The sequence below is a fragment of the Bufo gargarizans genome, chromosome 1 (assembly GCF_014858855.1).
Source record: "Bufo gargarizans isolate SCDJY-AF-19 chromosome 1, ASM1485885v1, whole genome shotgun sequence".
NCBI lineage: Eukaryota > Metazoa > Chordata > Amphibia > Anura > Bufonidae > Bufo > Bufo gargarizans.
The window spans coordinates 675,287,140-675,299,683 of NC_058080.1; the positions used below are offsets into that span (position 1 = coordinate 675,287,140).

At 41.6% G+C, this 12,544-nt stretch overlaps 1 protein-coding gene across 5 annotated transcripts in view; it reads right to left on the bottom strand.

The window, feature by feature from the left end:
• Positions 1–12,544, bottom strand: part of MAST4 (microtubule associated serine/threonine kinase family member 4) — a 550,772-nt gene that overhangs the window by 27,047 nt on the left and 511,181 nt on the right. For all 5 annotated transcript variants that reach the window (XM_044276133.1, XM_044276132.1, XM_044276135.1 and 2 more), the window contains one exon: positions 198–302. In XM_044276133.1, coding sequence (XP_044132068.1) covers positions 198–302 — 105 coding nt within the window. The remainder of the gene's footprint in view (positions 1–197; positions 303–12,544) is intronic.

Genomic DNA, 12,544 nt, shown 5'->3' on the forward strand with positions numbered 1-12,544 from the left:
AAAGGAAGAGAAACCTGGCCCACCTAATGTGGACACGTCTACAGAAGATCTGCTCTGTATTTCAGATATGACTGCACAGTAGATAGATGCAAATTCTTTGCACTGGATGTCTTCTTTAGATAAAGTATGAAAAGTATTAAACAAGAAAACTAGTTGTAGGTAAGTATATATACAGTACTTATGGCAAAACATTTTACCTGTCCCAAGTCTTTCTAGAGGATTTTGCCTGAGCAGTAAAGTAATGAGGTCCTGAGAATCAGGTGGAGGAGCTTCTTCTTTATTTTCAGGCCAAATAATTTCATCTGTTACAAATAAAAGAAAATGTTATAGGGCAAAGAATGACTTGCTTGGATAAGACATCTATACAAAACAGCTTACAGAGGCATTATACCAAAACCAGGGGACAATGCCCAGATTATATTAATTTCAGGCATATTCATTAATGCAAGAATGGAAAGATATTGCTGAGCAAATACAGAGGTTTTCATCAAAAATTCCCTCAAATGAAAATTTGGGTCAGGAAAGAGCAGTTAAATTAACCGTGTAAGAAGGTATATATTAAAAGTCTGTTACTTACAGTTAGTTACTTATTAGTTACTAACTAGTTATTAACAGAGATTATCCAGAATGAACAGATTACGTATTTCTGAATAGACCAGTGGTCCAAAATGTTCAAGGAAATGAGCGCGCTAACAGCGTACACACATTAGGTAGAAGTAGAATGATCCTTTGGTGAACAATTCTCACCAATGCCGCCATATACATTCTAGTCCATATTGAGAATCCCTAAAGTGATTGTCCTTCAGAAACATTTTCTGGTAGAAGTTAAAACATTTCATTAAGTGAGAAAACATGCATGTCATTGATAGAATTTAGATAAAATGTAAAAGTCATGGTAATAGACATAGTTTGAGACGCCTTTTAACCATGGAAGGATCTTGGATTTAATAAAGATTATGGTCACATGGGATTATGGTCATCGCAGTTGTGGACCCCCCTTTTTGGATGTTTGATAGTGTCAGGCATTTCAAGCTGTAAGTGCTTTGAATAGCAACTTTTTTTGGTTTGGTCAAGATGGTTGCCATCCTGTGGGTAGAATTTGCCTAAAATGTATTGGTTAATTGGTATGGCCAATCGATTTCTGGGGTCAGCGGTAGGTTTTTGTCTGCCCCAGCAACAGGCTGTCCATAGGTTAGGGAGTCCTTGGGACATGGCTATGTGGGCTATAAATTTGGGCAGGTAGGGTCTTCACCCATCTTACTGCTGCCAGATTCCTCGATTTTCAACTCCCCCCAATCATCCTCATTTCTTGTGTCCGTTGCAGCCTTTTTTGTTAACCTGGGGTAAATTGCCTTTATACTGAAGAGTTTTGCTACAGCTCAAGCCGATGGCTGAGCTCATGTTTATTATCAGAATTACATTATAAGTATTAATTTTGATATTTATTGCTAGACTTTTTGGTTCGTTTTGAAGTTCTGAGTTTATTGGTTTACAATAGAACAGTACAGGTTAACTAATAAAGGCCATGGCAAATTGATGCCCCTGAAGATTTGTGAGTGTGTCTTATTTTCTACGGTTAGGGTTATTTGATGGGTATGACCTATAATCCCATTATCAGTATAGTAGATGATGAATTTTTATATCAGTTGTGTAAGACTGGGTTCAGATGCATCAGTTTCCCTGTGGCGTTTCTGAACCATCCCAGAGGAAAACTACATGGAAATCTGGCCCAACAAACAGGCTCTTCTTTGGCCTTAGCCACACTAACATATGATACTTCGCACCTTCTGGTTTATATCATGTATGTGTAAGCAAAAGACAGATTCTAGATGGGAGGTACATTATATCTGCCATGATTTTATCAAGATATAGAGATAGCAAGGACAATTTATTTTTATTTTACTTTCTGACATTGTCCTTATCAAGAAGGACACGCTGGAGCTCGAATTCACACATAAACCATAGTTTGTACCGATGGGGAGAATAACAGAGAATTTATTTAACGAGTGCACAGAGCAGTGTAATGATTAGCGCACACAGGCAGACCACTGGTATACGCTTCATTCCTAAACATCCTTTTTATTATACACAGAGGCCAGTTCATGATGCACATAATTAAAACCCACTACTGCTACTTATTTCTAATTAGCGCAAAAAGTTAAATGTAATTTCCAGCTGCAGAAAAACACACAGCAAAGGCATCAAGATGGGGAGAATAAAAGGGGAAGATTTACTAATCATGTTTAATATTCAGACAGCATTAACTAATGCTTGTATTACAGACACAGATAATCGTTTAGATCTTCGCTAACAAGCGCTCGTATGAATGCTCGTTAGAGATGATCTGGCAGTGTAATACTACCACAGATTACCCGATGAACTAGTAAACGCTCGTTCATCGGGCAATTGGAATCTTTCAGGAGGTTGAAAAATGATTGTTTGCCGGCAGCAGATCGAGTTGTGTAATCACGATCTGATGCCGGCAATCAGTGATTCTGTATGGGGACGAGCCATGGCATTAGTGATCGCTCCTCCCCATACTGTGGTGGAGATTGCGGAATGTATTAGCAGTGGTTTCCTCCACTACCGAGCAAGCGATTGCCGGGAAAGAACGCTTCCCTCCTGACAATCGCCTGTGTGATCTACTAATCTAATAATAAGCCTTAGGGCTCATGCACATGAACGTGGTCTATATGCGGAACCATTCACTTCAATAGGGCCACAAAAAAACTGTGCATTCCTTTTCAATATGTCCGTTCTGCAAAAGAATAGAACATCTTATTATTGTCCGCGTTACAGACGAAGATAGGGCTGTTCCGTTCCGCAAAATACGGAATGCACATGGACATGATCTCTATTTTTGCGGACCACAAAATACATAAGGTTGTGTACATGAGCACTTTTTAGATGCACTTAATTTGTCACAGTGATAGTTCTGTGTAAAGCACATACCCTTGTCTACCAGAAGAAATTACTCATGCACATAAAAGTATTGTCTTTTCATGTCCGTCCCATTTTTTTTTTTTGCGGATCGTATGCGGAAACATTAATTTTAATGTGTCCGCAAAAAAAAATAAAAAAATGGAAGTTACTCCATGTTTCCAAAAAATAGAACATGTCCTATTATCAGCATCATGTGTATGAGCACTAAGCACCATAATACTCTGGCCGATATTCAGGCAGGAAGAGTTCTGATGGACGATAAACACATCTATCGGCGCTCGTTTGCACCGACCTGATTAAACAGGCCAATGCAAAGTGAATGTGGGAGGATCGCTACTGCAGTCATTCTTCTCCATGCAGTTCTAATGATTACCGGCTGCAGCACCAGGGAGATACGCTGCCAATTATCAGACATCTTTCATCCTGATGAACAATACCAATCTGCCGACAATCAGCTGCATGATTATACATGCCACTTATCATAAATGAGTGTTCCTGTGAATGCTTGTTCCCGATGATTGGCCTGAATATCACACCACAATTTTCAGAATGGAACGGGACGCCCTTAATAGAAATACCTATTCCTGTCCTTAAAATGGACAAGAATAGGACAAGTTCTATTTTTTTCTTTTGCGGGGCCACGGAACAGAGTAACAGATGCGGATGGCACACAGAGTCCAAACAATGTATCCGAACCCAAACAACGGTCGTGTAAATGAGGTCTAATAGTGCCCTAAGGGTACAGCCAGACATTTAGGTTTTTTAATACTTTCTCCTTTTATGATCCACTTCTGATTTTGGCTTCATAAACTATATCAGAAAACCCAGTACCCTCAAGGCCCACCTTCTACCTATACAGATCATCTGCATGCCCACTTACAATTGTATAAGGACATATCAATAAGCTCAAATCACTCGAAACTCAACAATAAGAAATGGACTCTAGTGACAAATGTTTGATTTTGTTATAAAAGTCATTGGGGAGATTTATCAAAACTGGCGTAAAGGAAAATTGACTAAGTTGCCCATAGCAACCAATCAGATTCCACCTTTTATTTTTCAGAGCACCTTTGCAAAATGAAAGGTGGAATCTGATTGGTTGCTATGGGCAGTTTTTCTTTACACCAGTTTTGATAAATCTCTCACTGTCTTCACTAGGGTCCATTATTGGCCCACTAAGATCCTCTAGTACACCGATGGGCCAAGTCCAACATGCACCAACAATCCTGTTTGCTTTTTTTTCTGGCCATGATCCACAAAGGACGGAAACTGTTTAGTTGGGACTACATGAGAAGAATATTTTTTATATCAGTCTAAATGGCTTGTCTACTTTTACTATAGATCCTTGGACTTGGAAATGGACAGCATAGAAGAATGGATCTGGAATTTTGGATGTTTTAAATGCCTTTACCAATTGTCAGTGCACAAAGCTTCAAATAGTCTATAAAAATACAATTCCTCTAGTAAGCATACTATATTACCTAACTGGCCCTATAGCTATTATTCCTCCCTTATTTCTTCTCATACCTTCCCGATTTCAGGAATCCAGTATCAAACAGATGTGTCCACCCTTAACTTTTTCTTAATTAGGTTAAGGTCTCCAATAGAGATTGGAGACCTTAAGCCTCATGCAGACGTCCGTGGAACACGGTCCATGAGATACCGAACTGGCATTGCAGGAGCTCACAGCGTCATTGGTTGCTATGACGCCGTGTGCTCCTGCAATGCCAGTCCGGTATCTCACGGACCGTGTTCCACGGACGTCTGCATGAGGCTTAAGTCTTCAAAGGTTCTTAATTAGGTTGTTTTGTTTCAAGTTTTCTGAATTTTGGAAAAAAAATTCTACCCAAACCAAAGTTAGAGAGAGAGAGAGACTAGAGGCTAGTATAAAAATGTGGGTTTTTCAGCAATACATATGCATTGTCTGAGGTGGGGGTACCCTCTCATCATGAAGAGTGACTAGTAGGCACAGTACGTGTGTGGAGTACTGTAGGCCAGGCAATGCCCCTCTGGAGTGTCTGGAAAATATATTCAAATTAGCTTTCCAAAACCTATCTGATGCCAGCAGATGTAAGGTAATTTTTAATATTTTCCCCAGACACTAAGAGGAACGTTGACTAGGTTACGATACTCCTCATGCATACTCGGCACTTTCCAGAAATAAAAATAGTACCCCAATCAAGGTCTCTCCGGCAGCCAAAACTGTTTCTTTGGTCAGTTCTGTTAAAGGGTAGTTGCCCCAGAAAGAGTTCCCCCGGGACAACACATGAAACCTACAGTAGCATACTAGTCTCTCTCATCCTTAGTCTCCAACTTCTCCTGAAACAAAATCAATATTTCATCATCACAGGCAAGCAAAACCCATGGCAAGTTGCAATTCACAACACAACCACTAGGTGGCCATACAGACTTAGGGCTCATTTACAAAACAGTATATTCGCCGTATCCGTGTTCATGGGCACCAGCCGTGTGAATCCCGTATTGCAGTGTGGACCAATGGGTCCGCAAGCGACAAAATACGGCAAAAGATAGGACATAACTTATCTTTTGCCATGTGGAAGCACGGACCCAAAAGCCCATGGAAGCACTTACGAGTGTTTCCGTGGGCTTCTGATTCGCACCTCTATTCTGCAAAAGATAGGATATGTCCAATCTTTTGCATTCAAATCAATGGGTCTGCATACGCAGCATGGAGTTCACATGGCCAGTGCCTGTGTATTGTGAACCGCAATTTGCAGTCCGCAATACGGGCACCACGGCCATACGATTGTGTGATCGAGCCCTTATACAGGATTGACATCTTGTGACAGGTAATTTCACGCCATACATCTCAGGTTGATCAATGGTAAGGATGGACATATCTAAGTATAGACAGCTGATGTGTACACAGACATGAGGAGGCCTCATAGTAAAGATGAAAAGTGGGCATCCTTCTGCAGTTGGCTGGCACCATTACACCTATAACCACCTGATGCTTATTACTGCTCACCTACTCTGCATTATCCTTGAGTTAATCACCCACACCTACGTTTGCCAACACTTAAGGACCAGTGGAAAGAGTCTGGTGAACATTAGTGTTGAGAAAATCGAAGTCATCAGTGATGACGTCAACGTGCCCGGCTAGAGGACGTCATCGTGATGATGTGGTTTCTTCAATTAAAATGGCTGTGACGGCCTCTCCGGGAGCAATTGGATTAACCCCTGAAAGGCATCGATGTTAATGTCATATGTCGCAATCAGAGATGAATGCAGCATCTGAGGGGTTCAATGACGGGAAGGTGAAATCGCTGTGAAATCTGCATCAATGCGTCTGCAACATACAATGGAATGCGATTTGTGACAAAGTAATTTGTAACAAATCAAATTTCTTTGCGAAAGCAACCGAATTAAATTTTTGATAACTTTCCTCATCTTTAGTGAGCATGCATGTCATTTCTGTAGTGGAAGCAGTCCCCCTGGGGAAGCCGCAGCATCCAGTTTGTAGTGACAAAATGTCTTATCCCTGTTTTCCCCAAAGTAGAGGAGAAGATACATATAAAGCCTCATTCACCCGTCAGTGTTCCATGGACGTGTGCTGTATCTGTTCTCCACGGACAGCACACGTCCCCATTAATTTTAATCAGTGTTTTAGCTCGGTCCGTGTTTTTAGCACAGATGCATGATCTTCGTCCGTGTTCACGGATACATCCTGCCCTTTATAGTCTATGGGTCTGTGAAAACCACAGATGCAACACGTATGGATGGGCACAAGGACAGCAAAAAACGCAAGGACCCAACACGGATCTTTCATGGATGCATCACTGACCACCATCTCACGGATTTGAGCACGGATACGGACGCGTGAATGAGGCTTAACATTCTCAGAAAAAGTTAAGGAATGAGGGAATGAAAGAAATGCCGGAGAAAGGACTAAGCAGGGAGAACACTGCTACGCAGCTCCCTGTAGTAGTATCATCTCTAATTATTTGCATTACATCTTTCATAACAGAAAATATGAATAATATGCAAATTACCTTCGGCTCATGTGTGTAATTTGTGTGTGCGGGGGCGGAAATCACAGATCGTAAAGGGCAGAAGAGTTCTATAACAAAAACAGCTATCATGCCAACTTGGATGCTTTATCTAAGATTAGGTTAAACTAAACGCAGAGTGCAAGCTACTGTATGAATATGCATCCCAGCTGCAAGGCATTTTGAGCCAGAACAGTGTGTTACTGCGTGCTTTAATTAAAACAGGTTGATTCCCCAAGCTCCTGGTGTCTCCGATTATAACCTCTGAAAACCATATCATTTTACTACAGGAGTTATGTTTTTTTTTTTTGCTTGTTTTTTATGGAAACCTTTCCTTCAAGTCCAATAAAAAGAAATATAAAGCCAAAGACATGTGCTTGTGTGCATACACACACCCCTACACAGTCGAGTCACAATATTATGACCATTAGCTAATATCCAGAGTTGCTGTGTGCCGATATGCTGGGAGTGGCTCAGTAAGGTCCTAGTAGGTTCCAGTCAAAGTTGCAAGAGATTTCGGAGAATGAATTTGGCAATCACTTCTGTGTCTCTAAAAACATTTTAAAACAGCAATCTGAAGTCGAGTTTGGTACTGAGGTACCAAACCCAGATCTACGATCCAAAGCTCAATTCGCTCAAGCCTAATCATCACGGTCGAGGTGGTCCTACAGATGCTCAATTGGCTTCAAGTCTGAAAAATTATGAGGGCAGGGTAGTACTTGGAAGACTTGGCCATGCTCTTCCAACCAATGTCTGATATTTCTAGCCGTGTGACATGTCACACTGTCTTGCTGGAAGATTCCATCCGCCCCAGGGAAGACAATCAGCAGGTATGGGTGTACGTGATCTGCAAGGATGGATTCATACCCAAATTGGTTGAGTGCCATCCACTCGGATGAGTAGGCAGAGAGAATGCCACGAAAACATTCCCCAGACCATAATGCTGCCATCAGCTTGTGTTCTTCCAGTAATGGTTTCAGGGGGTTAGTTCTCCAATGGTGTTGTTTTAGACACACGTCTGGTTGCCAGCTGGTTAATTTCGGCAGTGAGCTGTTCCTCTGTAGCGCCTCGGGCCACCATCGCTCACCTTCATAGCCGAACTTCACCTCCCACATCAATGGCATGTGGTGCTCCGTAGTTTCCACATCACTTATTCACAATGGTGCCATTCTCGAAAACAGTTCACAAACTGCGCAGTTTCAGAAATACCGCCACCCTTGGCCTGAAAGCCACTAATCATCCCTTTTTGCAACTGATTGACCATGACAGCAACAGGGATATGTGTGCAAACCTTATATACCCACCAGCCAGCTCACCACACGTGACTTCTTTGTGTAGCAACACGTTGCCGGCGTTGAAACCACTAAGTGGTCATAATAATAATGTGACTCAAATGTGGTATGTACACACACACACACACACATATATATACAGTGGCGGAAATAATTATTTGACCCCTCACTGATTTTGTAAGTTTGTCCAATGACAAAGAAATGAAAAGTCTCAGAACAGTATCATTTCAATGGTAGGTTTATTGTAACAGTGGCAGATAGCACATCAAAAGGAAAATCGAAAAAATAACTTTAAATAAAAGATAGCAACTGATTTGCATTTCATTGAGTGAAATAAGTATTTGAACCCCTACCAACCATTAAGAGTTCTGGCTCCCACAGAGTGGTTAGACACTTCTACTCAATTAGTCACCCTCATTAAGGACACCTGTCTTAACTAGTCACCTGTATAAAAGACACCTGTCCACAGAATCAATCAATCAAGCAGACTCCAAACTCTCCAACATGGGAAAGACCAAAGAGCTGTCCAAGGATGTCAGAGACAAAATTGTAGACCTGCACAAGGCTGGAATGGGCTACAAAACCATTAGCAAGAAGCTGGGAGAGAAGGTGACAACTGTTGGTGCGATTGTTCGAAAATGGAAGGAGCACAAAATGACCATCAATCGACCTCGCTCTGGGGCTCCACGCAAGATCTCACCTCGTGGGGTGTCAATGGTTCTGAGAAAGGTGAAAAAGCATCCTAGAACTACACGGGAGGAGTTAGTTAATGACCTCAAATTAGCAGGGACCACAGTCACCAAGAAAACCATTGGAAACACATTACACCGCAATGGATTAAAATCCTGCAGGGCTCGCAAGGTCCCCCTGCTCAGGAAGGCACATGTGCAGGCCCGTCTGAAGTTTGCCAATGAACACCTGAATGATTCAGAGAGTGATTGGGAGAAGGTGCTGTGGTCTGATGAGACCAAAATAGAGCTCTTTGGCATTAACTCAACTCGCTGTGTTTGGAGGAAGAAAAATGCTGCCTATGACCCCCAAAACACCGTCCCCACCGTCAAGCATGGGGGTGGAAACATTTTGCTTTGGGGGTGTTTTTCTGCTAAGGGCACAGGACAACTTATTCGCATAAACGGGAAAATGGACGGAGCCATGTATCGTGAAATCCTGAGCGACAACCTCCTTCCCTCTGCCAGGAAACTGAAAATGGGTCGTGGATGGGTGTTCCAGCACGACAATGACCCAAAACATACAGCAAAGGCAACAAAGGAGTGGCTCAAGAAGAAGCACATTAAGGTCATGGAGTGGCCTAGTCAGTCTCCGGACCTTAATCCAATCGAAAACCTATGGAGGGAGCTCAAGCTCAGAGTTGCACAGAGACAGCCTCGAAACCTTAGGGATTTAGGCTGGGTTCACACTTGAGCGTTGCGCAAACGCGCGTTTTACGCGCGTTTTTGACGCGCATTTTTATGCGCGTTTTTGTAATAGTAAACGCGCGTTTGACGCGCGTTTGTGTGATTCACTACAGTGTCCTATGGCCACAAACGCCCCAAAAGTCGCTCATGTACTTTTTGGAGCGTCGGGCGTTTTACAGCGCGATCGTACGCGCTGTAAAACGCCCAAGTGTGAACCATTCCCATAGGGAATCATTGGTTTCTCCTTGTTGAGCGTTTTACAGCGCGTAGGAACGCACTGTAAAACGCTCAGGTGTGAACCCAGCCTTAGAGATGATCTGCAAAGAGGAGTGGACCAACATTCCTCCTAAAATGTGCGCAAACTTGGTCATCAATTACAAGAAACGTTTGACCTCTGTGCTTGCAAACAAGGGTTTTTCCACCAAGTATTAAGTCTTTTTTTGTTACAGGGTTCAAATACTTATTTCACTCAATGAAATGCAAATCAGTTGCTATCTTTTATTTAAAGTTATTTTTTCGATTTTCCTTTTGATGTGCTATCTGCCACTGTTACAATAAACCTACCATTGAAATGATACTGTTCTGAGACTTTTCATTTCTTTGTCATTGGACAAACTTACAAAATCAGTGAGGGGTCAAATAATTATTTCCTCCACTGTATATATATATATATATATATATATATATATATATATATATAAAACAAATATATATTTACACTGTATACACTAGAAATTATTGTGTATAATTCTGCAGTATATTATGCAAAATAAAATGTCATTATGATCATAGTGCTGGCATACCCTTAGCCTTTTAATGCATCAGGGAAATTTGTGGAAACAGCAGGTAGGGAAATAAGGGATTTTGTTTAATTATCATTTAGTTTTGCCACAAGCTGTGTAATGGCACTCGGGGTCAGCCTGCAGGTTCACACCGAAAAGGTTATTGAATTTTAAATGAAAGCAGAACAGCTGTTATATAAATAACATTACATTGTAATAACCCTCAGTGAACTCATTAACAATCTGTGAATTTCTTTTTGTTTGCCTTTTGCGTTGCATTATTGACTACGAGAGCCCCCCAGTTAGTCACATTACAGCTTATTTGGCTATTTGTTTTACTTGCATAGACAGCACTTGGTGGTTGGCGAGCCAGGCAGCTACATATCCCTAACCGGAGTTGGCCCTGTTTTACCATTTGCAAATAATGAACTTATTTTGTAAGCCATAGACCAATTACGCTCCGAGACAACACATTCAATTAGAAAATTAGCTCCAGAGATGAGCTGATTTTTTCCCTATATCGCACCATGAGAACTGGCTAATTGGGTAATATACTGATTGAATGGATAATGCTGTTAGTACAGCAGTGTATCTCGCAAGACACAATTACTAAATTATAAAAATGGAGAATGGACCCTTAATGCAGATAAACAGGATATGTAAACTGTAAACCAAGAAAAGAGCTTCATTGCCATCAGTAGACAGTTTAGGTGACTATTCAGCAGATAATACATGGACCTCCATAAATTAAAAAGCACCATTTTTTTACATGGCTCCCTTTAAAGTGCTCGAGTGCATTGTAAATTCCTGAGGACATGGCATGACCAAAAAAAAAATTAGATTAAATCATCTACTCAAGTTGCAGAACATGATGAATTCCAGGGTTGTAGTGTTTCCCTGGACCTCCATGACAATTATCACCTTCAGCCAATTAAAATGTAAATGTAAAGTTGGTATCAATCTTCTTCTTGGTTCTTCATGGCAATTAACGTTCTTCTAAGGGTCCATTCACACGTCCGTTTTTTCTTTCCTGATCTGTTCCGTTTTTTGCGGAACAGATCAGGACCAGATCTGGACCCATTCATTTTCAATGGGTCCTGGAAAAAATCGGTCAGCACAATGTGTGCTGTCCGTTTCCGTTGTTCCGTTCCGCATGTCCGTTTAAATATAAAACATGTCCTATTCTTGTCCGCAAAATTCGGATCCTGGTACAATACAAAGTCAATGGATCCGCAAAAAACGGAAGACATTCGGATGTCATTCCGTATGTCATCCGTTTTATGCGGATTCCGTTCCTGGAAACACATAAATTATTAATTTTTTTTTTTTTCAATTTTTTTTCAAAGAAATCCAAACAACTTTATTTGATTATTGAAATTTATACATGTTTCCGTTTTTTGCGGATCCGCAAAAAACGGATGACATACGGAAACATTTTCAGGAACAACGGATCCGCAAAAAACGGACCGAAAATCGGGATATAGGAAAATACTGACGTGTGAATGTAGCCTTACTCTTAGGTGAGCTAAAGTTCTGGACTATGGCACAATCCCAGAATAAGGCCTCATGAACATGGCAGGTGGAAAGACATACAACCTCTGTGGCTCTGTACAGTGTTTGCATCTGGGCAGGGGCAGACTTGGCATTCCTAGGACCCCAAGCAAAGTTATGTCTGGAGGCTCCCGCTAACGCTGCCCCCATAAACCCAAGTTCTACCCACATCATATGGCTGAGCCCCACTGTTAGCCAAGTAGTGCAGCCTACGCTTGTCTGTCACTGCTCTGCAGCTTTCCCTCTCTGAGGCAGAACTGGCTGCACATGCGCATGTCTGTCCCTATAGTCAGTTTTTTCAGCCAACTGCTTGTAGCCAGCAGGGGACCCCCTGATCTCTGGGGCCCCTAGCATTTGCTAGGATTGTGTAAATCTCCGCCACTGCTCTTGGTGGGCAACTGATGGAGGTTTTTTTTTATATCTGTGTAAAGAGAGGGAAACTGTAGTGCAATATGACCCCACATCAAGGCCCTATTATGGCCGCATAAAATTCTGAAATACTGTACTGTAGTTAATGTTGTCCCTACGATTAAATATTACATTTCTCTGTT